Source organism: Cnephaeus nilssonii (assembly GCF_951640355.1).
Source record: "Cnephaeus nilssonii genome assembly, chromosome: 5".
Lineage (NCBI taxonomy): Eukaryota > Metazoa > Chordata > Mammalia > Chiroptera > Vespertilionidae > Cnephaeus > Cnephaeus nilssonii.
In genome coordinates, this window is record NC_137076.1 from 23,591,881 (window position 1) to 23,614,735 (window position 22,855).

General features: G+C 46.3%; 1 protein-coding gene across 1 annotated transcript in view; it reads left to right on the forward strand.

The window, feature by feature from the left end:
- Window positions 1-22,855, forward strand: part of LOC307100544 (adhesion G protein-coupled receptor E2-like) — a gene marked incomplete at both ends in the record, with an annotated part of 31,222 nt that overhangs the window by 2,821 nt on the left and 5,546 nt on the right. The window contains 9 exons of the mRNA XM_079773011.1: window positions 5,490-5,639; window positions 6,193-6,239; window positions 6,363-6,440; window positions 6,847-7,024; window positions 14,506-14,613; window positions 14,802-15,022; window positions 15,199-15,378; window positions 16,710-16,907; window positions 17,179-17,414. Of these exons, the coding sequence (XP_079629137.1) occupies window positions 5,490-5,639; window positions 6,193-6,239; window positions 6,363-6,440; window positions 6,847-7,024; window positions 14,506-14,613; window positions 14,802-15,022; window positions 15,199-15,378; window positions 16,710-16,907; window positions 17,179-17,414 (1,396 nt within the window). The remainder of the gene's footprint in view (window positions 1-5,489; window positions 5,640-6,192; window positions 6,240-6,362; window positions 6,441-6,846; window positions 7,025-14,505; window positions 14,614-14,801; window positions 15,023-15,198; window positions 15,379-16,709; window positions 16,908-17,178; window positions 17,415-22,855) is intronic.

The following is a 22,855-nucleotide window of genomic DNA, read 5'->3' on the forward strand; positions in this document are numbered from 1 at the left end:
CTTGGCGCCTGCACCTATAGGCTCAAAGTGGCCAGGGGGCGTTCTGGGACCCCTGCCACTCAGGACCTAAGCAAGGGGCCTACAGGCTCGGACTGGCCTGGGTCCTGAGGATGTTTGCGGGACCCAGCCCCTTGGCACCTGCACCCTTAAACTCCAAGTGGCCAGGGGGCATTCTGGGCCCCTGCCGCTCAGGACCTAAGCGCGGGCATACAGGCTCTGAGCGGCTTAGGTCCGGAGGATATTTTCCTGGTCCCAGATCCCAGACTGCTGCAAGTGTTTGGGGGCGGGAACATTCCCGCGTTGCTATGGCTACGTGGGAATGTTCCCGCCCCTCCAAGGCTCCCAGTGGCCAGGGGCATTCTGGGCCCCTGCCGCTCAGGACCTAAGCGTGGGCCTACAGGCTCTGAGCGACCTGGGTCCGGAGGATGTTTACGGGACCGAGGCCGCTCAGCGCCTGCATATGCAAATTAACCGCCATCTTGTTCGCTCTATTGGCTGTGGGTGTAGCGGAGGTGCGGTCAATTTGCATGTTTGTCTATTATTAGGTTAGATATGTTTACCAGAGTTATATCCTCTTGTTGTATCAATCCTTTTAGTATTATGAAGTGGCTTTCCTTATCTCTTGTTATGGCCTTCACTTTGATGTCTCTTTTGTCAGATATAAGTATTGCTACCCCAGATTTTTTAAAATTTCCATTTGCCTGAAAAACACTTTTCCATCCCTTCACTTTCAGACTTCATGAGTCCTTTGTTCTGAAGTGAGTCTCTTGTAAACAGTGTATATATGGGTATATATGTATATATACCCTTTGCCTTCTGATTAGAACATTTAATCCATTTATGTTTAAGGTACTCCTTTGTTGCCATTTTTATTCTTTATGCCGGTGCTCCTCCCTCCCTTTCTATTTCTTCTTTTTACAATAGTCCTTTTAGCATTTCTTCCATTGTTAGTTTGGTGGTTATAAACTCCTTTAGCCTTTTTTGTCTGTGAAGCTCCTGACTTCACCTTCAATTTTGAATGATAGCCTTGTTGATAGAGTGTTCTTGGATTCAATACCTTGATTTTTATCATTCATGCCATTGCCTTCTGGCCTGATGTGTTTCTATTGAGAAATCCATTGACAGTCAAATGAAGATCCCTTTAAGTAATTTTCTAGCTCTCTCTTGTAGTCTTTAAGATTCTTTCTCTGTCTTTTACATTTGCCCATTTAATTATGATGTATCTTGGTGTAGGTCCTTTGGGGTTCATTTTGATTGTCACTCTCTGTGCTTCTTGGACTTGTGTGACTTTTTCTTCCCCAAGTAAGAGATGTTTTCTGTCATTATTTCTTCAAACAGGTTTTCTATTCCATGCTCAGCTTTCTCTCCTTTGGCACCCCTATTATGCAGATGTTGTTGTTTTTTTCATGTTGTCCCAAAGCTCGCTTAAAGTATCCTGCTTTTTAGTGTAGTTTTTTTTTTTTCCAGTTGCTGCTCTGCTTGGGTGTTTTTTTCTACCTTGTCTTCTAACTCACTGATTCTGTCATCAGCTTCTTCTAGTCTACTGTTGAAACCTTCCAGGGTGTTCTTTATTGCACTATGTCATTTTTCATATCCTCTTTATTCTTATTCATGTTGATGTATTTCTCATTCAGCTCCTTATACTTCTCATTGAGTTGCTAGTAATTTCCATTCAGATGTTTGAGCATCCTTATAACCATTACTTTGAATTCTTTATCTAACAAATTATTTACCTCCATTTCATTTCGTTCCTTTTCTGGTGATTCTTCCTTTTCCTTCATTTGGGGGTTGTTTCCTTGTCTCTCCATTTGTTTGTGCCTTCATTTATTTCTTTGTATTACTAGTAAATCAAACTGCTATACCACCTAGATTTTTTGAGTTGGTCTTATGTAACTCAAAAAAGGCTATCATTCAAAATTGAATATATGTTTTGTGGGACCCAGAGGTGCAGTCTCTCAGGTTTCCTGGGATGGGTGTTCTAGGAAGACACCCCCCCCCAATTTGGATTCTCCTGTTGTTGTTGGGTGTTGAATGTTATTGTCCCATTCGTGAATGGAGTCTCCTTCCAGGGTGTCTGATTATGTGGCTTACCCTGACCACGTTGTGCCAACCATTATGGAAGTGCTGATCAAACAGCACAAAATACAACAAAAGAAAACATGACACAGGAGAAACAGAACAAGAATGTACGTAAGTCCATTATAGCCCCAACAAAAGTGACCATCAGAGAAAAGAGAATTAGGAAAGATAAAATAGAGGAAGAATGATAGAAAAAAGAAAGAAAGATATGGGGAGAAAACACAACAAACAAAAACACCAAGAAATGGGGGAAGAATCTGTAAATACAGAGCTTAAATAAAGAAATAAGAATAAAGAATTAGAGGAATAGGGGAAGGAACATGGTGTAGAATAAAGGAGGGAGAAAAGAAATGAGAATATAAGAAAAAAAATTTTTTGAAAAGGAAAAATAGCAGATAGACCTAAATTTAGGAAGTGAATCGAGAAATTAGTAGAAAAAGAAAAAAGAAAGAGAAGAGAGAAATATAATGAGTAGTGAATAAAAAGAAAACAGAATGGAAAATTGAATAGGAGCAGGGAAGAGGACAATTAGATATATGAACAAAACAACAGAGACTAGAATAATAACAAATCAATATAGCAGAGAGATAAAGAAGATAAATTTTAAAGGAGAGGGGCAGAAAGGAAAGAGAAAAACTGAAAAGAATCAAGGAGAATAAAAATGGGAGTGAATAGGAGAAGAAAGGAAGGAAAAAGTTGGGGGGAAAACGTGAAGTGTCGTTCATTTCAACTGAGTTTTAATGCCCCATGGGAACTGGCTTAGGACCCTACTCTTTTGTTCTGTCTGCCAATTCTAGGTTCCTGTTAAGTATTTAGGTGCTAACTACTGTCAGGTACTGTCTGTTGGCTTTTAGAACCTGCTTGGAGCTCCAAGCAATGCCCTGGTCCACCGCTTGTGTCTGTCTCCACAGGCCTTGGCTGTAAGCAGGAGGGGCCAATCGGCCCTCTGGAGTAGGTTAGTTAGCTGCGCAGGGCCAGGGCTGGTTCAGCACACTTCCCCCGATTCCCCAGCTTCCACCTCTGCCCACCTTGGCCTGTCAGCCAGCTGTCAATCTTAATCACTCTACAGTCTGTTTCTGACAGGGCTTTAGGTAGGTAGGTGCTCTTTTGCTTTCAGGGAATATGATGAGGGTGTTTTCCTGTTCTAGAGCTACTCTTCCCTGAGTGGCCCAACATATTACTCTGCCCTTGGCTGGACAGAGATCCTTGTATGGAGACCAATGTGGTCAGCTGGGACCCTGGAGTTTTTATCAGTCAGGATCCTAGAATAGTGTGGCAGATGGCCCCTCCTCCAATCTGCTCACTGAGGGCTCCTTGAGACTGTTCTACCCTTAAACTTGGCCTCTACCTTTGTTCCCTCAGTAAAGCTCAAAATTTGGGGTCTGGCAGGTTGTATCACCTAGGGCAGGGTTTATTTATTTTCTTTACCTGCCCTCTGGGTGTGGGGAGCAGCTAGCTCCTCCCAGGAAAAATGGCCGTTTTGGAGGTGTACGAAGGACCTAATACAGGACTCCTGGCTACTGTTTTTTTCAAGTCTCCCTGCACTGCTTCCCACCCCAGCTCTCCTCAGGCACCTCAAGTCCTTGCCTCCCTCCCTGGCCAATGCAACAAAACTGCTGCAATCTCTCCCACTGGCTCTGGTCTGCTGGGCCTGGACTCTGCTACTACCACCAGCCCTGCTACCTTTCATAGCTGATTGGATGAGACGTGTGCCGTGGGTCACACCACAGGTGTGTGGAGCCCAGCCTGTGCTCCTGGCTCCTCTTTTCTGAGGGAACAGTTCTCCCCATAGCACAGTGCTCCCTCCTCTCTCAGCTCCCCTCCTCTCACAACCTCCCCCTTCCTACCTGTCTCCAGGTGTTTACTGTTCTTCCTGTTATAAGTTACATCCTCAGCTGGACCTCAGTTGGTAATTCTAGGTGAATGTTCTCTAATTTAGTTGTATTTCCAGTCTGGACCTGCGGTGAGGTGCCCCACAGGTCTGCCTATCCAGCAGCCATTTTCTCCTACCCTCTAGACTACAGTCATTCTGATCTCACACACTCTCTCCGGGTTGGACATCCCAGGGGACCATGCCCCAGAGTGGGTGCTCAGAGAACAGCTGGCCTGGCCCATCCCCTCACCAGAGACCCAGGAGGAGCCAGGCCTGCACTCATCACCAGGCTCTGCTCACTTTCCAGGGAACAGGGAAGGGGCTTCAGGCATCCGCAGGTAGATGGGGCCAGCAGTGGTCAGGCAGAAGCCGCAAGTCACCCAGAGAGAGGGAGTTAGTGCAGAATACAGAGAGGGGAGGAGGAGGCTGAGCTGGGGATCCTAGAGGCTCTGAGCAGGGTCTACAGGCCCGCCCTGCTGAGGCAGAAGAACCTGAAGCCAGGTTTCATCAGGGACCATAGCCGCAGGCTCAATCCTCTCCCTAGGAGATCAACCCAGATGCCATGGGGGCCCATACCAGTGTGGGACTGACGATGGAGGCTGAGCCCCTCTGGCCAGGCCCACAAGTCTGTGTCCCTGGTGGGAGAACAAGGAGCCAGATGACAGAAACACCTGCCACTCTTCATCCATCAGCCCCTGTGCCTGCTCCAGGCACCCAGCCTTTGCCCACACTGGCCTTGCTCACATGTGGATTCTCATCACTCCCTGCCAGTCCAGGGGATGCCCTCAGGGGGGATCAGAAGGGACACCTTCCCACCCCAAGGCTGCATGGCTGGATATCAGCCCCACTGCCCTCATGGCCTGGCACCCGCTGTCCAGGTGGCCCTGGCCTGTCTGGCATCATTTTCACATTCTGGGCCCCGGCCTAAAAGCCTTGTCCGCGAGGGGTCAGGCTCAAGGGTGGTTCTAGGTCCATCTCCATGGGCTGGAGTCTCAGAAGTCATGTGGATGGGAGAGCGCTGTCTCAGCAGAGTCACCAGGAACCAAGGAGAGCTCAGCTAACAGCCCCCCTCGGGGGAGTCAGGACCAAGGCCGCCGAAACGAGCCTGCTCAGGCCCGCAGCACTTCTCCCGCACTTGGTTCCAGGAAGGCCCAGCCTGGCCTTTGCCCAAGTCCTCAGGCTGGGACCCAAGTGGTGGTGCTGTCGCTGCCCTAGCTGGGAGCTGCCCGGGGGGGGATGGTGGTAGAGGGAATCAGAGGGAGGACTTGGGCCGCTTCTGGCCACATCTGGACAACAGAGCATCTAGGCCACCATGCTTACCCTCAGGACACCTCCATGTGAATGAGAAAAGGCACCACTCAACTAGGAGGAGGCAGTGGGGCCTTCCAGCCACTTCCATGACAGGAAACGTGGCTGACTCCGAGGCTTGAAGGCTGCCCACGGCTGCAGGCATCCACCACCCTATCCTCCCCCTTGCAAGAATGGACGAAAGGCAGCTGAACCCCGAAATCTGACACTGTCTCTGCTTTGTCCTCAGATGTGGATGATTGTAAACCTGGGCAAAACTCCTGCCACAAATCCACTCAATGCCACAACACCAAGGGCAGCTATGAGTGCCGCTGCCGCCCTGGCTGGAAGCCGGTTCCTGGGTCCCCCAATGGCGCACACAACACCGTCTGTGAACAAGGTTCGGAGTTCAGATCTCACTTTCCCAAAGACCCACAACTCAAGCCACCTGATCACATGTTCACGGGCAGCCACACAAACCCAACACAATGAATGCTGGGGGTGCCAGGCTTCCATTCTTTGAGACTAAATGGGAAAAGATCTGGGGGTCCTGCGGAAGGAGCTGGGGTAGCAAGGGGAAGGCTTCTGGGGGACCCCAGGCAGCAGTTAATTACTAACTGGGACAAAGGTATCTAATAGCTCACAACCTGTACCTCTGTGTGGGGCTCACCTGCTGTGTGTCAGGCCTCTGCACACTTCCCATAACCCATGCGTCCGCCACTCAGGGATGTGCAGTCACCAGGTGTCATCACCTCCAGCCAAGCGTGGGGGGGAGGGGGCCTGAATACAGGAAGGGGGTGAGGCACGGAGAGGAGAGGGGCCCAGATTCCTGAATAAACAAAGGACTACTCAGTGTGAAGATAGCTGGTCTGACCCCAGGCCCTGCCTCCAACACACACACACACACACACACACACACACATCCTAATGGACTGCTGTTCTGTCCCCTGCAGAGATCTCCTTCCCTACCTGGACCACACCCCCTGGAATCAAGAGCCAGGTGAGTGACTCCAGCTGGGACCAGAAGGCAAGGTCCCTCCACTCAGCAAACTGTCCACCCATTTCCCCACGCTCCTCCACCCATGCATGAGGCCCTCTAAGGCCTCATCTCCTCTTTCTCCAGAGTCTCTCCCGCTTCTTTGAAAGAGTCCAGGAGCTGCTCAGAGACTTCAAGCCTGCCACGGCCCAGGACACCATCCAGGTAAGGACAGGACCCAGGGGAGGCAGGTGGAGGCATCCCATACAGACCCGAGGACCCGTTGGTCTGGAAGGAGACCGACCCCAACACCAATGGCACCCTGCTGTGAGGCCCTGCTCTCCCAGGGTGGATGGGAAGAGCATACCATGTATTTGTACTCACTGTTAGACCCACTAACACCTTTCCTCTTGTCCTGGCCACTGGAATTGCATTGTCCTTGGTAGTCATGACCAGGGTTTGACCTCTGAGTGGCGGATTGCACTAGCAAAGACCCAGGGAATCCCATCCGATACCACCTTTATCCCCAAATAGACAGGCTCAAGGGCCTGTTCTCAGAAGCTGAGTGTCAGGGTCTTCTTGAAGCTTCTCTGGCACAAGATCCACTGGTTCTGTGTCTCCATCCCCCCAGGACATCATACAGGAGGTGGATAATCTGCTGGATTCCCCGGGGGACCTGCTTACCCTGCCTCATTCAGAGCAGCACTGTGTGGCCACTATCCTGCTCACTGGCCAGGAGCAGATCCTGAGAGAGCTGAGCAAGGCCTTGCCCAATGGGCCACTGACCTTCGGGACAGCTGTAGGAACAGGCAAGTAACCCCGCCTGCCCCCAGGCCCTGCTCTGCCTGCTCCTCACCTCATTCCTCTTCCCATCGCACTAGAGCTGAGTGTACCTCCCTGTTACTCTCATAAACATATTAAGATAAGAGATCAAAAGAAAATGAAAAAAATTATCAATACTACACATTCTCATTGTAATATAAATTATCAGCAGATGAAATAATTATCCTATCTAATATAGAGGGAATATGCTAATGGAACCTTATGCTGTTGCAGAGATGGCAGTACCCACAGCCAATAAGGAGGGAATATGCTAATTGACTTCCACACCCTCAAAGATGGCAGTGCCCCAGCCAATAAGAAGGGTATATGCTAATTGACTGTCACGCCCTCAAAGATGGCGGCACCCACAGCCAATAAAGAGGGAATATGCTAATTGAATGCCATGCCCTCAAAGATGGTAGCACCCACAGCCACAAGATGGCAGCACTCATTCCCCTCAGCCCCACCAGGGCAGCAGGTGCACGGCAAGGCTGGGCCTGCCCCCAGGCAGGCCCTGCCGCTCCATGCTCCTGCCTCCAGAGTCTCCCAGTCTCCTCAGCCCACCAGCCACCCAGGGCCAGCCTGAGGTGCAGGCAAGCCTCGGATGGCAGCTGCCCAGCCGCCCAGGACCACCCAAGGCTCAGGTAACCAGGGCCAGGCGAAGCTTGCACTGCCAGCAGTGGCAGCAGCACAGATGTGATGGGGCATCACCTTCCCATGATCACCGGGTCACTCCTGCCCCTGAGGGCTCCCAGACTGTGAGAGAGGGCAGGCCGGGCTGAGGGACATCCCCCTTCAGTGCATGAATTTTCATGCACCAGGCCTCTAGTAATAAGTAAATTAGATAAAATAGACATGGCCTAAAAGAAAACAAATTATTAAATTTGGAGGAATACAATTTAATATTATCTGATATTTAAGTGATTTGTTTTATTGAGGTGAATTTCACATAACATAAAATCCACCATTTTAATCAAAGTGTACAATTCAGTGGCATTTAATACATTCAGAGTTGTACAGCCAGCACCTCTATTTCTTTTCTTTTTAATATGTTTTTGTTGATTTCAGAGAGAGGGAGAGGGAGAGAGAGATAGAAACATCAATGATGAGATAAACCAAAGAACCTATATACTTATATGCATAGCCTATGGACATGGGCAATAGGGTAGTGAAACCTGTGGTGAGGGGGAGTGAGGGTAGGGGCTGGGAGGAGGGGGGTAAAGGGGGTAAAAATGGGAGATATCTGTAATACTCTTAATAATAAAAAATATATTTTTAAAAATGTATTTTAGCCCTAGCTGGTTATACTCAGTGGATAAAGCATCAACCTGTGGACTGAAGGGTTCTGGGTTTGATTCTGGTCAAGGCACATGCCTGGGTTGCAGGCTTGATCCCCAATAGGGGTCATGCAGGAGGCAGCCAGTCAATGATTCTCTCTCATCATGTTGTTTCTGACACTCTCTCCCTCTCCTTTCCTCTCTGAAAGCAATAAAATATATTTTAAAATATATATTTTTTTATTTTTTTTTAATGGTGGCTGCCTCCTGCACGCCCCCTACTGGGGATTGAGCCAGAAAGCTTGGCATGTGTCCTGATCTGGAATCCACCTGTGACCTGGTTCATGGGTTAATGCTCAACCACTGAGCCACACCCGCCAGGCCATCACCTCTATTTCTAAAGTATTTTCATCACCCCAGAAGTGAACACTATACCCACTAAGCAGTTACTTCTCATTTCTCCCTCCCTCAGTCCTTGGCAAGCATTTATCTGTTTTCTGTCTCTATGAGTTAGCCGATTCTGTAAATTTCATATAAATAGAATCATACAATACATGACTTTATAGTCTAGCTTCTTTCACCTAGCATACTGTTTTCAAGGTCATCCACGTCGTAGCATATAGCATATGGTTGAATACTATTCCATTGCATGCATACACCATCTTTTGTTTATCCATTCATCCATTTATGGACATTGGATTGTTACCACCCTTTGACTATTGTGAATAGAGTTACTATGATTTTGGTGTACACATTTCTGTATGAATAACTGTTTCAGTTCTTTGGGCCCATATGTAGGAGTGGAATTGCTGAGTGATATGCTAATTATATGTCCAAACTTTAGGAGCCACCAAACTGTTTTCCAAAATGGCTGTGTCCTCCACCCCCAGCAATGTGTGAGGGTTCCATTCTTTACATGCCCAGCAAAACGTCTTACTTCCATTTTGTTTTGGTTTTATTAAAGCCTTTCTAGTGTGTCAGGTGATATCTCATTAGGGCAAGCATGTCAAACTTGCAGTCCATGGGCTACATATGGCCCTCAATGAATATTTTTGCAGTCCAGCCAATATATTGGTATGTAAAAAACGTTTTAATAAAAATTTTGTAACTTAATTTTTACAATATCCTGTTATACATAATCCTACATAATAAAAAGGTAATATGCAAATTGCATCACTCTGCTACGCCCCTGATTGGGCCAGCTGGAGGCGCGGGGGGCGGGACTCAGGGTGGCCAATTGGCTGGCGGTAGGAGCGGGGGGCGGGGACTCACGAGTCCCCGACCCCTGCTCCTCCCGCTGGCCTAAATGGCCGGCGCTGCTTAGGCCGGCGCTGCGGAAGACGCTGGTGGGGGAACTCGGGGTGGCCGATTGCGTGGCTGCCGGCACCAGTTTTCCGCCAGCAGCAGTTTTCCTCTGCCCACCCGCCGATTGGAGCGCCTCCTGATCAGAGTTCCTCTTGGGGTGGCCGATCGTGCTGGCGGGAGGCTCTCTGATCAGCGGGTGGCCAGAGGAAAACTGCTGCTGGCGGAAAACTGGTGCCGGCAGCCAGGTGAAGGAAAAGTCTATTGCACGAAACTTCGTGCAACGGGCTCCTAGTTATTAATAACGAACTACAACGTTTGCTAATGACTGATTACTATAATCATATTGCATTCATTTCCCTTACACGCCTTACGTGCAGATGCACCTTTTCTCTCCACTAATACCAGCAGCGAATATTTTAGCAGCCGATTGCCAAGTCATTAGCCTTTTACTGACTTGTTTGGTGTATGCAACAGAAAATACTTTGCTTTTGGAGAACAAGAAAAATAGGTTTATTTGCGTTACGCCTATTAATTTGTGCAGGTATTCAGTGTCTGGTAAGCTAATGTTCAAGAAAAAATATTAATTTTTATAAAAATGTTCTATTATTTTATGTTAACAATTACTCATTTATTTCATCCCTTTGTATTCAGCATGTCCCTATCGAAATAGGGACATGCTGAATACAAAGGTAGTGGTAGTAAAACTAAATGAAAAATTGGAGACAAACATCGAAATTTCCAAGAAAAGTCGAAATTGGAATATTTTTGCTCTGAAGTAAAAATAATCTGCTTGATATGTAATAATGCTATTATACATTGAAAATTGAAGCTTTTGTTTTTTTTGCGGCCCATATAAACTTAAACCTGTTTATTTGGCCCGTGTTAGCCTTTGAGTTTGACATGCTTGCATTAGGGTTTTGATTTACATTTTCCTAATGACTAGTAATATTTAATATCTTTTCAAGTGATTGTTGAACATTTGTGTATCTTTTTTGGGTAAATGTCTGTTCAAGTCCTTTGCCTACTTTTTAATTGGGCTGTTTGGCTTTTTGTTGTTTAGTTTTAAGTGTTCTTTATGTATTTGCTAGTAGACCCTTATGAGACATGTGATTTGGCCGAAACCGGTTTGGCTCAGTGGATGGAGTGTCAGCCTGTGGACTCAAGGGTCCCAGGTTTGATTCCGGTCAGGGGCATGTACCTTGGTTGCGGGCGCATCCCCAGTGGGGGGTGTGCAGGAGGCAGCTGATCGATGTTTCTCTCTCATCGATGTTTCTAACTCTCTATCCCTCTCTCTTCCTCTCTGTAAAAAATCAATAAAATATATTAAAAAGAAAAGAGACATGTGATTTGCTAGTATGTTTTCCCATCCTATAGATTCTTTGCACTTTCTTCATAGTCTTTTTACTTTAATAAATAGATGCGTGAAATTTTGATAAAGCCCGTTTTGTTTATTTTTTTCTTTTGTTGTGCATTTTGTGTCATATCTAAGTATTGATTGCCAAATCCCAGGTCATGAATATTTACTCCTGTGTTTTTTACTAACTTCTATTTTTATTTTATTTTTAATGTTTTTATTGATATTTTTAGAGAGGAAGGGAAAGGGATAGAAAGATAGAAACATCAATGAGGGAGAAGCATCACTGATTGGCTGCCTTCTGCACACCCCCACAGGAGACAGAGCCTGCTACCCGGGCATGTGCCCTGTCCAGGAATCAAACAGGAGGGGAAGGAGGGTGCCTCTTGGTTCCTGGGTCAACCACTGAACTACATGGGCTGGGCCTAACTGCTCTATTTGTAGCTCTTAAATGTAGGTCTTTGATCCATTTTGACCCGCTTTTTATGTATTGTGTGAGGTGTGAGTCCATCTTCCTTTTTTCGCTTGTGCATAGCCAGATGCCCCAGCGCCATTTACTGAAGCGACTATTCTTTCCCTCATTGAAGGGTTCTGTTGAAAATCGGTTGACCATAAATGGGTTTATTTCTGGACTCTCAATTTTATTTTGTTGGTTTATATGTCTACTCATATGGTAGTACCATACTGCTCTGGTTATTGTATACTAGTAATAAATTTTGAAATCAGGAAGTTTGAGTTCTCCAACTTTGTTTTTCATTTTCAATATTGTTTGTATATTGGGGCCTCTTGCAATACCATATGAATTTTAGAATGAGCTTTTCATTTTTTCTATATATATATATGCTTTTGGAATATTGTTAGTATTGCATTGAATCTGTAGATCACTTTTGGGAATCTTGCCATGTTTAAAATATTAGTCTCCCAATTCATAATCACAGGATACCTTTCCATTTATTTAGGGTTTTTAAATTTCTTTAACAATATTTTGTAGTTTTCAGTGGACAAGTCTTAAGCCTTCTTGGATAACTTTATTCCTATGACAGCAGGGGAGGGCAGTTATATTCCTATGACAGCAGGGGAGGACAGTTTTGCAACTACGTTCATAAGAGTTAAAGTCTATAGTTTTGTTTTCTTTTTATGTCTTTTTCTAGTTTGGTTTTTAGAGTAATTGTGGCCTCATAAAATTATTCAGTGTTCCTTTTCATTCTATTTTTTAGGAGTGTATAAGAATTTGTGTTAACCCTTTGCACTCGCTTGCTTTTTTTCTCGATTCCTGCTACTGATGCTAACCGCACTCGACATCCGAGTGCAAAAGGTTAACTCTTCCTTAAGTGGTTGGTCGAATTCAGGTCTGAACTTTCACTTAGAAAGTTTTGATTACAGATTAGATCTTCTTACTTATAACAGGTCTGTTCAGACTCTACTTCTTCAGTTACTTTTATAGCTCATGGGTCTGTAGGAATTTGTTTATTTCATTCAGGTTATATAATTGGTAGTTACTCTGATAATTCTTTGAAAATTCAGATTGGTATATATATCATTATTACATATACAAAATATGTGTCTTATTATAACACTAGAGGCCCAGTGCATGAAATCGTGCACAGGGTGTGTGTGTCCCTCAGCCCAGCCTGCAACCGCTCCAATCTGGGACCCCTCAAAGGATATCCAACTGCCCATTTAGACCCGATCCCACTAGGATCGGGCCTAAATGGACAGTTGGACATCCCTCTTACAATCCAGGACTACTTGCTCCCAACCGCTCTCCTGCCTGCCTGCTGGATTGCCCCTAACCACTCCACTGCCAGTCTGATTGATGCCTAACTGCTCTCCTGCTGGCCTGATTGCCCCTAACTGCCCTCCCCTGCTGTCATGGTCACTCCTACTGCCCTCCCCTGCCAGCCTGGTCTCCCCCAACTGCCCTCCCCTGCAGGCCTAGTACCCCCAACTGCCCTCTCCTGCAGTTCTGGTTGCCCCCAACTGCCCTCCCCTGCAGGCCTGACCCCCCCCCAACTACCCTCCCCTGCAAGCCTGGTTGCCCCCAACTGCCCTCCCCTACAGGCCTGGTCCCCCCCAACTTCCCTCCCCTGCAGGCCTGGTTGCCTCCCCTACAGGCCTGGTCCCCCCCAACTGCCCTCCCCTGCAGGCCTGGTTGCTCCCAACTGCCCTCCTCTGCAGGCCTGGTCCCCCCCAAATGCCCTCCCCTGCAGGCCTGGTCACCCCCAACTGCCCTCCCCTGCATGTCTGGTCACTCCCAACTGCCCTCCCCTGCAGGCCTGGTTCCCCCCACTGCCTTCCCCTGCACGTCTGGTCTCCCCCAACTGCCCTCCCCTGCAGGCCTGTTCCCCCCCAACTTCCCTCTCCTGCAGGTCTGGTTGCCCCCAACTTCCCTCCCCTATAGGCCTGGTCCCCCCTCAACTGCCCTCCCCTGCAGGCCTGGCCCTCCCCTGCAGGCCTGGTTGCTCCCAACTGCCCTCCCCTGCATGCCTAGTCCCCCCCAACTGCCCTCCCCTGCAGGCCTGGCCCTCCCCTGCAGGGCTGGTCTCTCCCCCAACTGCCCTCCCCTGCCAGCCTGGGTCTCCCCCAACTGTCTTCACCTCCAGGCCTTGTCGCCCCCAACTGCCCTCCTCTGCCAGCCCAGTCACCCCTAACTGCTCTCTCCTGCAGGCCTGATCGCTGCCAACTCTCCTCCTTTTCAGGCCTAATCACCCACAACTGCCCTACCCTGCTGGCCATCTTGTGGTGGCCATCTTGTGTCATCATGTGGGCAGACATCTTTGACCAGATGGAGGAGGCCATCTTGTATGTTGGAGTGATGGTCAATTTGCATATTACCTCTTTATTATATAGGATATATATGACATTATTTGGTATACCTATAATAATATTATAGATAACATTTTGTATATAGTGAAACAAAATCTATACTAATAAAATGGTAATATGCTAATTAGACCGGGTGACCTTCCAGACATCCTTCCGGACAAAGCCATGGTGGTGGGGCCAAGACAAAAGTGGTTAGGGGCAATCAGGCTGGCAAGGGGGGAGAGCAGATGGGGGCGAGCAGGCCAGCGGGAGGGGCAGTTGGGGGTGAGCAGGCCAGCAGGGGGTGGGAGGTAGGGGCAATCAGGCTGGCAGGGGGGGCAGTTGGGGGCAAGCTGGCCGGTGGGAGATGGCAGTTGGGGGTGAGCAGGCCACTGGGGGGGCATTTGGGGACAAGCTGGCTGGCACCTGTGGTTAGGGGCGATCAGGCAAGCAAACAGGCAGCTGAGCAGTTAGGAGCCAGGGGTCTTGGATTGCAAAAAGGATGTCCAACTGCTGGTTGAACTGGTAGTCAGACATCCCCCGAGGGGTCCCAGATTGGAGAGGGTGCAGGCTGGGCTGAGGTACACCCCCACCCCGTGCACGAATGTTGTGCACTGGGCCACTAGTATACATATAAAAGATATCTATACATTAAAATGGTATTATAGCTACAACTGCAGGCACAGTTACTAATCTAACTCCCTTATGTAACTCTCACAACTCATAGAACTGTCCCTGGAAGTGAAGGAGCAAGAAGACAAGAATGTCACCCTGAGTATTAATCAGGCAATGATGCTGGTGAACTGGGATGTGGTGCAGGACTCAGGTGGCTCAGGTAATGACTGATATGGAGAGAAGGTCAATGAGGCTTTACAGTGGAACATGACACCCAAGGATGTGACAAACAGAGAATTAAATATTAAAGGGAAGTGCGGGCTGTGATTGGTCAAAGGAGAGAATGCATCCAAGAAGGAAGGGGGCCTTTGGGACACCCCAAGATGTCAACCTTGTCCTTGTCTGTAGGCCCCTCTGCGGTGGGCCTTGTCTCTTCTCCAGGGATGGGCAAGTTGCTGGCTGAGGCCCCACTGGTCGTGGAAACTGAGGAGCAGTCAGTTCTGCATGAGACACACAAGGGCCTGTTGCAGGAACGCTCCCCTGTCCTGCTCTCAGATGTCATATCCGTCTTTGTGAGCAATAAGGACACTCAGAACCTCAGCTCCCCAGTCACCTTTGTCTTCAACCACGTGAGTGCTGGTGAAACAGGGCTGTGGAAGAGGCCTGAGTCCTGGACACAGTCTTGGGGTTCAGGGGCTCTCCCATGGGTGCATCTTCTCCCCAGGAAAGCCCATCACCAGCAGGATTTGGGTCAGCATTTTTGAGCACCAGAACCACCAGCTCACACCTTGCCCTGTTCCTACAGTCAGTGACCCCAGGACCAAGGCAGGAGGTGTTCTGTGTTTTCTGGGAGTCTGGCCAGAATGGAAGTGGTCATTGGTCCACCAAAGGCTGCTGGATGGTGGGCACCGGAGACACCAGCACCATCTGCCAATGCACCCACCTCAGCAGCTTTGCCGTCCTCATGGCCCACTATGAGGGGCAGGTGAGAGCCTTGAGAAGGTACTTTGTTCATTGTCTATTGTGTTGTAATAAATTCCCATGCATGTTGCACCTAAAAAACATAATTTATTATTCTGCAACTTATTTGGGTCAACAAATAAACATGGTGCAGCTGGGTTATCCAGTCAGGGTCATACACAAACATCTCATCTGAGGATTGCTATCCTCCATTTTCTTTATCATATTCACATTTGTTTTTCTCTCTCTCCGTCCCTCTTTCTCTCTCTCTCTCTCACCTACTTACACTAAAATTAATTTTTTAAATATATCTCCTTATAGATTTAAGATAATTTGAAAAATCAGGCAGGAAAATTTTTAATCTTTAAAAAATAGGCAGGAGCCCTAGCCACTTTGTCTCAGTGGCTAGAGCAGTGATGGGCAACCTTTAGAGCTTGGTGTTTCAAACTTCGCCAAAAAACTGAGCATAACTCGGGTAGTGTGTCCCTTTGAGGAAAAAACATTATTTCGCGATATTTATAGTTTAAATAACATAAATGTTTCATCCTCGGCATGCGGCCGCCTCAGCGGCCGCGTGTCAGCAGAAATGGCACTGTGTCAGAGGTTCGCCATCACTGGGCTAGAGCATCAGCATAAGGACTGCAGGGTCCCGCTTTTGATTCTGGTCAAGGGCACAAGCCCGGGGTGCAGGCTCAATCCCTGGTAGGGGGTGTGCAAGAGGCAGCCGATTAATGATTCTCTCTCATCATTGATGTTTATTAGCTCTCTCTCTCTCTCTCTCTCCCTCTCTCTCTCTCTCCCTTCTTCTCTGAAATCAATACAAATATATTTTTTTAATAAATAATAAAAAATTAGGCTGGAAATATTAATTTCAAGCTACCACCATCATCAATACTTTTCCTTCTTTAATCAAGGATTTAAAGCTGTAAGGAACAGGTGTTGCAGGGATGAGGTGAATAAGTCCAAGGTGGGAAGTTGATCCCTGGACATCGAGTCTCTGGATACAGACTCTGTCACACAGTATCACTTCATGGGGATGGAGGATGATGCTCAACATGGAGCCGTGTGCCTCTGTGACTCTCACATGATAATCTATAAGCTTAGTCATGAAGGAAAATCAATCCTATGATTTCCAGGGCTTGGTCCTGAATGAGGACTCTCTTATCCCTCAGTGTGTACAGAGTCTGAATTAGTTCAGGACCCCCTAGAATTCTAACAGTGTCCATAAACATCACAAATTTACCTGGCTCCTCCACTCCTAATTGTGTTGTACCTGCCCAAAACTGAAATCGGTACAAGGGTCATTAGCCCAGATCAGGAGAGTGTGACTGCTCTCTCCTCTTTGCTGGGTGCCAGGAGGAGGATCCCGCCCTGGCTGTGATCACCTACGTGGGGCTGAGCCTCTCTCTGCTGTGCCTCCTCCTGGCGGCCCTCACCTTCCTGCTGTGCAAAGCCATCCAGAACACCAGCACCTCACTCCACCTGCAGCTCTCGCTCTGCCTCTTCCTGGCCCACCTGCTCTTCCTCACGGCCATCGACAGAACTGAGAACAAGGTACTGACACTGTCCCAAAGGACGCATGCCCTGACCATGGAATGAGGAGTACACTTGCATTGGACACCTTAATAAAATGACTTTGGGTTTGGGGAAGGTTAGAGGGGTACGTAGCCAATTTTACATTGACTGACCCAAATAGAAATCACACCTTCTTTGGACAATTCCTTCCTATACAGCAGAGTTCTCTCAAATGGCAAGGTATAGGAGAGGTCCTGGGTCCATGCTCCACCCTGACAATCTCACCTGGTGACTCTCACTGCTCCCCCAGGTGCTGTGCGCCATCATCGCGGGTGCCTTACACTATCTCTACCTGGCCTCCTTCACCTGGATGCTGCTGGAGGGCCTGCACCTCTTCCTCACCACACGCAACCTGACGGTGGTCAACTACTCCAGTGTGAGCAGGTTCATGAAGAAGTTCATGCTCCCTGTGGGCTACGGAGTCCCAGCTGTGATTGTGGCCATTTCTGCAGCATCCAGGCCTCACCTTTATGGAACATCTGCTCGGTAAGGGCAATTTCCCATTTCTTTTACTTCTCCATGACCATGACTTTGTGGAACCAACATAGCATTCTGATTATGACAGATCATATGAATAGAGACAATAAGTGATGATGGTTAGGGCATCTTTCTGATGGCTTTCCTATATAATAAAAGGCTAATATGCAAATTGACCAAACAGCAGAATGAGCAGTCGGTAAGATGCGCACTGACCATCAGGAGGCAGATGCTCAAACCTGGAGCTGCCCAACCCTGGAGCTGCCCCCTCGTGGTCAGTGCGCTCCCACAGGGGGAGCACAGCTCAGCCAGAAGCCAGTCTCATGGCTGGTGAGTGCAGCAATGGTGGCGGGAACCTCTCCCTCCTCCATGGCAGTACTAAGGACCCCTTGGGGGATGTCCATCTGCCAGCTTAGGGGAGCAGGCCTAAACCGGCAGTCGGACATCCCCAAAGGGGTCCCAGACTTCGAGAGGGCACAGGCCAGGCTGAGGGACACCCATCCCTCCCACCGCCAGCACACAAATGTCATGCACTGGCCTTCTAATTTATAATACTTAAGAAGAATATCTCTAAAACTCTCCATAAATAACAAAGGTATAATGAAAAAAGGTGCTTAGGACATCATTATAAACAATTTAACCTACCTCTTTATCCAAATCGTACAGGTTGTCCCTAATTTATGTTTGGAAAAATAGAGCTGATTTAAATAATTTAAACTATAGATTGTAACATAGTTGAGATTAACATGATGCTTACTCTGTGCCAAACCCTTTTTAAAATATTTATTTCAAAGAGAAAGGGAGAGGGAGAGAGAGAAACATCAGTCATTGATTGGCTGCCTCCTGCATGCCCCACACTGGGAATTGAGCCCACAAACCAGGAATCGAACTGTGACCTCCTGACTGGGAATCAAATCGTGACCTCCTGGTTTATAGGTCAACTCTCTGAGCCATGCCGGCTGGACTGTGCTAGGCACTTTTGTATTTCTTTTTAAAAATATATGTTTTTATTGATTTTTAGAGACAGAGGAAGGGAAAAGAGAGATATAGGAACATTGATGGGCTGCTTCCTGCATGCCCCCTACTGGGGATGGAGCCCACAACCTGGGCATGTGTCCTGACTGGCAATCAAACCAGCAACCTCTCAGTGCATGGGATGATGTTCAATCCACTGAGCCATACCAGCCAGGCTGTGCCAGGCACTTTTCTAAGCATTTTTATATTAGTTAATGCAATGCTTCTTCACACCAATACTGTGAACTAGACACTGTGATTTGACCCATTTTACAGATAAGTAAATCGAGGCACAAATAGTTTAAATAAATGCCCAATAAAAGGGGCACAGCTAGTAAGTAGCAGAGCTGGGATTCAAATCAAGGGAGTCAAGCTCCAGAGCTTGCACTCTTTTAGTTTCACCTTTTTATACTAGGCTTATTGTTTTCACTTCATTTTGAAATATATTTCACATATCTTTAAAGGGTTCTTCCAATAATCACAGAGTTGTACACCTATCACCACAATCAAATTTCACAATGTTTTCAATTCCTAAAAGGAAACCTTGTGCCCTAGATGGTTTGGTTCAATGGACAGAGCGTTGGCCTGCGGACTGAAGGGTCTCAGGTTTGGTTCCAGTCAAGGGCATGTACCTCAGTTGCAGGTTTGATCCCTGGTCAACCCCGGTTGTGACCCAGTTGGTCAGCATGCTTTCAGGAGGCAACCAATCAATGTGTCTCTCTCACATCGATGTTTCTCTCTCTGTGTCTCTCCCCCTATCTTCTACTCTCTCTAAACATCAATGGAAAAATATCCTCGGGTGAAGATTAACAACAACAAAAAGAAAGAAATCTTGTATCATGCAGAGTCATGCAGTCCTCATTCCTGCTAGCTACTCCTCCTCCCCAACCCCTGACAACCACTAAACTATGGATCTACCTACCCTGGATTTTCCCATAAATTAAATCATAAGTGCTGTCTTTTGTGACTGGATTCTTAGCATGATGTGTACAAGGTTCATCATGTTGTAGCAAGTATCATGACCTGTGGGCTACGGAGTCCCGGCTGTGATTGTGGCCATTTCTGCAGCTTCCAGGCCTCACCTGGAATTGTTGTTGTTTCTGGTATTGTTGTTTTGTAAATAATATTCCATTATATAGATATATCACATTTTTTATCCATCCAACAGATGACAAACATTTTGATTGTTTCCATTTTTTTACTACTGTGAAAAATGCTGCTATAAACATACAAGTACAAATTAAAATATTTTAATTAGATTTATTGGGGTGACATTGGTTAGTAACATTAAATATGTTTTAAGTGTACAGTTCTATAATGTATAATCTGTATATTGCATTGTATGTTTACCATCCAAAGTCAAATCTCCTTCCATCAACCTATATTTTCCCCCTTCACCCTTTACTTCCTCCTCCTACCCCTCTTACCCTCTGGTAACCACCATACTGTTGTCTGTGTCTATGACTTTTTTTTTTAATATATTTTTATTGATATCAGAGAGGAAGTGAGAGAGGGATAAAAACATCAATGGTGAGATAATCATTGGTTGGCTGCCTCATGCATGCCCTCTACTGGGGATCAAGCCCACAACCCAGGCATGTGCCCTTGACCGGAATCGAACCCGAGACCCTTCAGTCCACAGGCTATCACTCTATCCACTGAGCCAAACCAGTTAGGGCTGTGTCTATGACTTTTTGTTTGTTTATTGTCTTGTTTGTTCATTTCTTGCTTTCAGTTTTGTATCTTACAAATGAGTGAAATCATAGGATTCTTGATTTTTTTTTTTGTCTGAATTGTTTTGCTTAGCATGATATTCTCAAGATCCATCTATGTTGTCACAAAGACAATTTCATGTGTCCTTATGGCGGAGTAGTATTCCATTGTATATAATAAGTACATCTTCTTTATCCAACCATCTATCGAAAAACACTTTGGTTGTTTCCATGTCTTGTCCACCATGAATAATGCTGCAGTGAACATAGCCATGCATATATCTTTGTGAATAAATGTTTTAAAAATTTTTGGATAGATATCCAAAGGCAACCCACTAAATGGGAGAAGGTATTTGCAAACAACACTTCTGATTTGTTGTTCCATTTATTTATGCATTCTTGTTGATTTATTTATGCATTTATTGGTTGATTCTTGTATGTGCCCTGACCTGGGATTGAACCTGCAACCCTGATGCATTGGGACCACACGCCAACCAACTGAGCCACCCAGCCAGGGCCTCAGACAAGTTCTTGTTGACACCACCTGAAATCACAGCCTTAGGCAGTTAGCAAAGTTACTGACAGGCGTTTGCTATTATTTGTGGAATGCCCTAAGGGCAGGCTGTTTTGTCTCTCACTGAGATGAGCTTTCAGTGGAATAAAATACACACCAAATTTGGAGACTACAGGTTTCCCAGATAGCTAAAGGGTCAGAAAAAATACTGACTTTGCTCTGGAGATAATGATGATACTTTCAAATGAGCTCCAAAAAATGCCACATCTCCCTGTTGTCTGCCATGCTACCAGCTGTTGGTGGCCTCACCACTAAGCTGGGAAGAGGAGTGGAAATAGTTCAGAGTTGAAACATCACAAGAGTCCTTCCTCACCAACCTTATCAAGCTTCGGTAGTTTCTCTTGGATAGACTACTTCAGTTTGTTGTGTGGCTTTGGGTAGTTGTCAGAGTTTTGAAATGGTTGGTTTTAGTTGTGTTGCTTATGTGTTTGTTGTTTTTAGAAGGAGAGCAAGTCTGCACACTTACATTCAGGAAGTCAGTCTCCCAGAAGCTGCACTCTTCCCCACAACATGCTGCTCAAACTTAGGTGCGCCTGCATCAACTCAACTCTAGAGAGATTCCTTCTTGGACACATTAGTTCTTTCTTGCTTACAATTTTCTCAGTGTACATTTCAATGTCCTACTACACTCTCCATTGCCCTGAAATGTCCTCTGCACAAGCGTAGGCAAAAGGTTTACAATTGTTGGTATGGAAAACAATACAATAATTAACACGTAATAGTACAAGAATAAACTGCTTCACATATAAACAACTGTAAGCCTACTTTTTCCCACCCCTGTTCCTTACCCTAAAGTGGATCAAGAGTGAATTCTGTCACTGTTTATCAGTAAAACCTTAAGCCCTTTATACTTCAGTTACAAACCTGTAATCAGAAGAGAACTTCTGTTTTGCACTGTTGTTAAAATTAAGTGGAACAACTCAACAACAAAAGACAACCCAATTTAAAAATGGACAAAAGAGAAAGAGGACCTATATTATACTTTTAACAATAAAGATTTAAATAGCCCAGCCAGCGTGGTTCAGTGGTTGAGTGTCGACCTGGGAACCATGAGGTCCTGGGTTTGATCCCATGTCAGGGCACATGCCCGGGTTGTAGGCTTGATTCCCAGTGTGGAGTGTGCAGGAGGCAGCTGACTGATGATTCTCTCTCATTATGGTGTTTCTATCTCTCTTTCCCTCTCCTTTCCTCTCTGAAATCAATTTTTTTAAAATTAAGATTTAAATAAAAAATAAATAAGTGAAAATGGACAGATTTGAATAGACATTTCTTCCAAGATATGTAAATGACCAGTGAGTGTATGAAAAGTTGCTCAACATCGTCAGTCATTAGGAAAGTGAAAATCAAAAAAATCAAAATGAGATGTCACTTCACTGAAATTAGGTTAAAAGGTTAAAATAAAAAGACTGCCCTAGTTGGTTTGGCTAAGTGGATAGAGCATCAGCCTGCGGACCAAAGGGTCCTGGGTTGATTCAGGTCAAAGGCACGTACCTTGGTTGTAGGCTCCTCCCTGGCCCTGATCTAGAGCGTGTGCAGGAGGCAACCATTTGATGTGTTTCTCTCACATCAATGTTTCTCTCCGTCTTTCCTTCTCTCTTCCACTATCCCTTAAAAAAAAATCAATGGAAAAATATCCTCGGATGAGTAATAACAACAAAAATAATAATAATTTTAAAAAAGATTATTCAGCCATAAAAACATACTGCAACATGGATGAACCTTGATTGAAAACATGCTAGGTGACAGAACCCAGTCATAAAATACTACATATTGTACAATTCCATTTATATCCAAAATAAGCAAATCCATAGAGACAGAAAGTAGATTAATGATGCCATGGGGCTATGGTGGGTGGTGAGGTACATGGAAGCAGGAATGAGGAGTGACTGCTAGTAGGAATGAGTTTCTTTTTGAGGAGTTGGAAATGTTCTAAAGTTAGATTGTGGTAATGATTGCCCAACACTAAATTTTTTTAAATATATTTTTATTGATTTCAGAGAAGAAAAGAGAGGTAGAGAGAGATAGAAACATCAATGATGAGAGAGAATCATTAATTGGCTGCCTCTTGCACGGCCCCTACTGCAGATTGAGCCTGCAACCCAGGACCTTTCAGTCTGCAAGCCAATGCTTTATCCACTGAGCAAACAAGC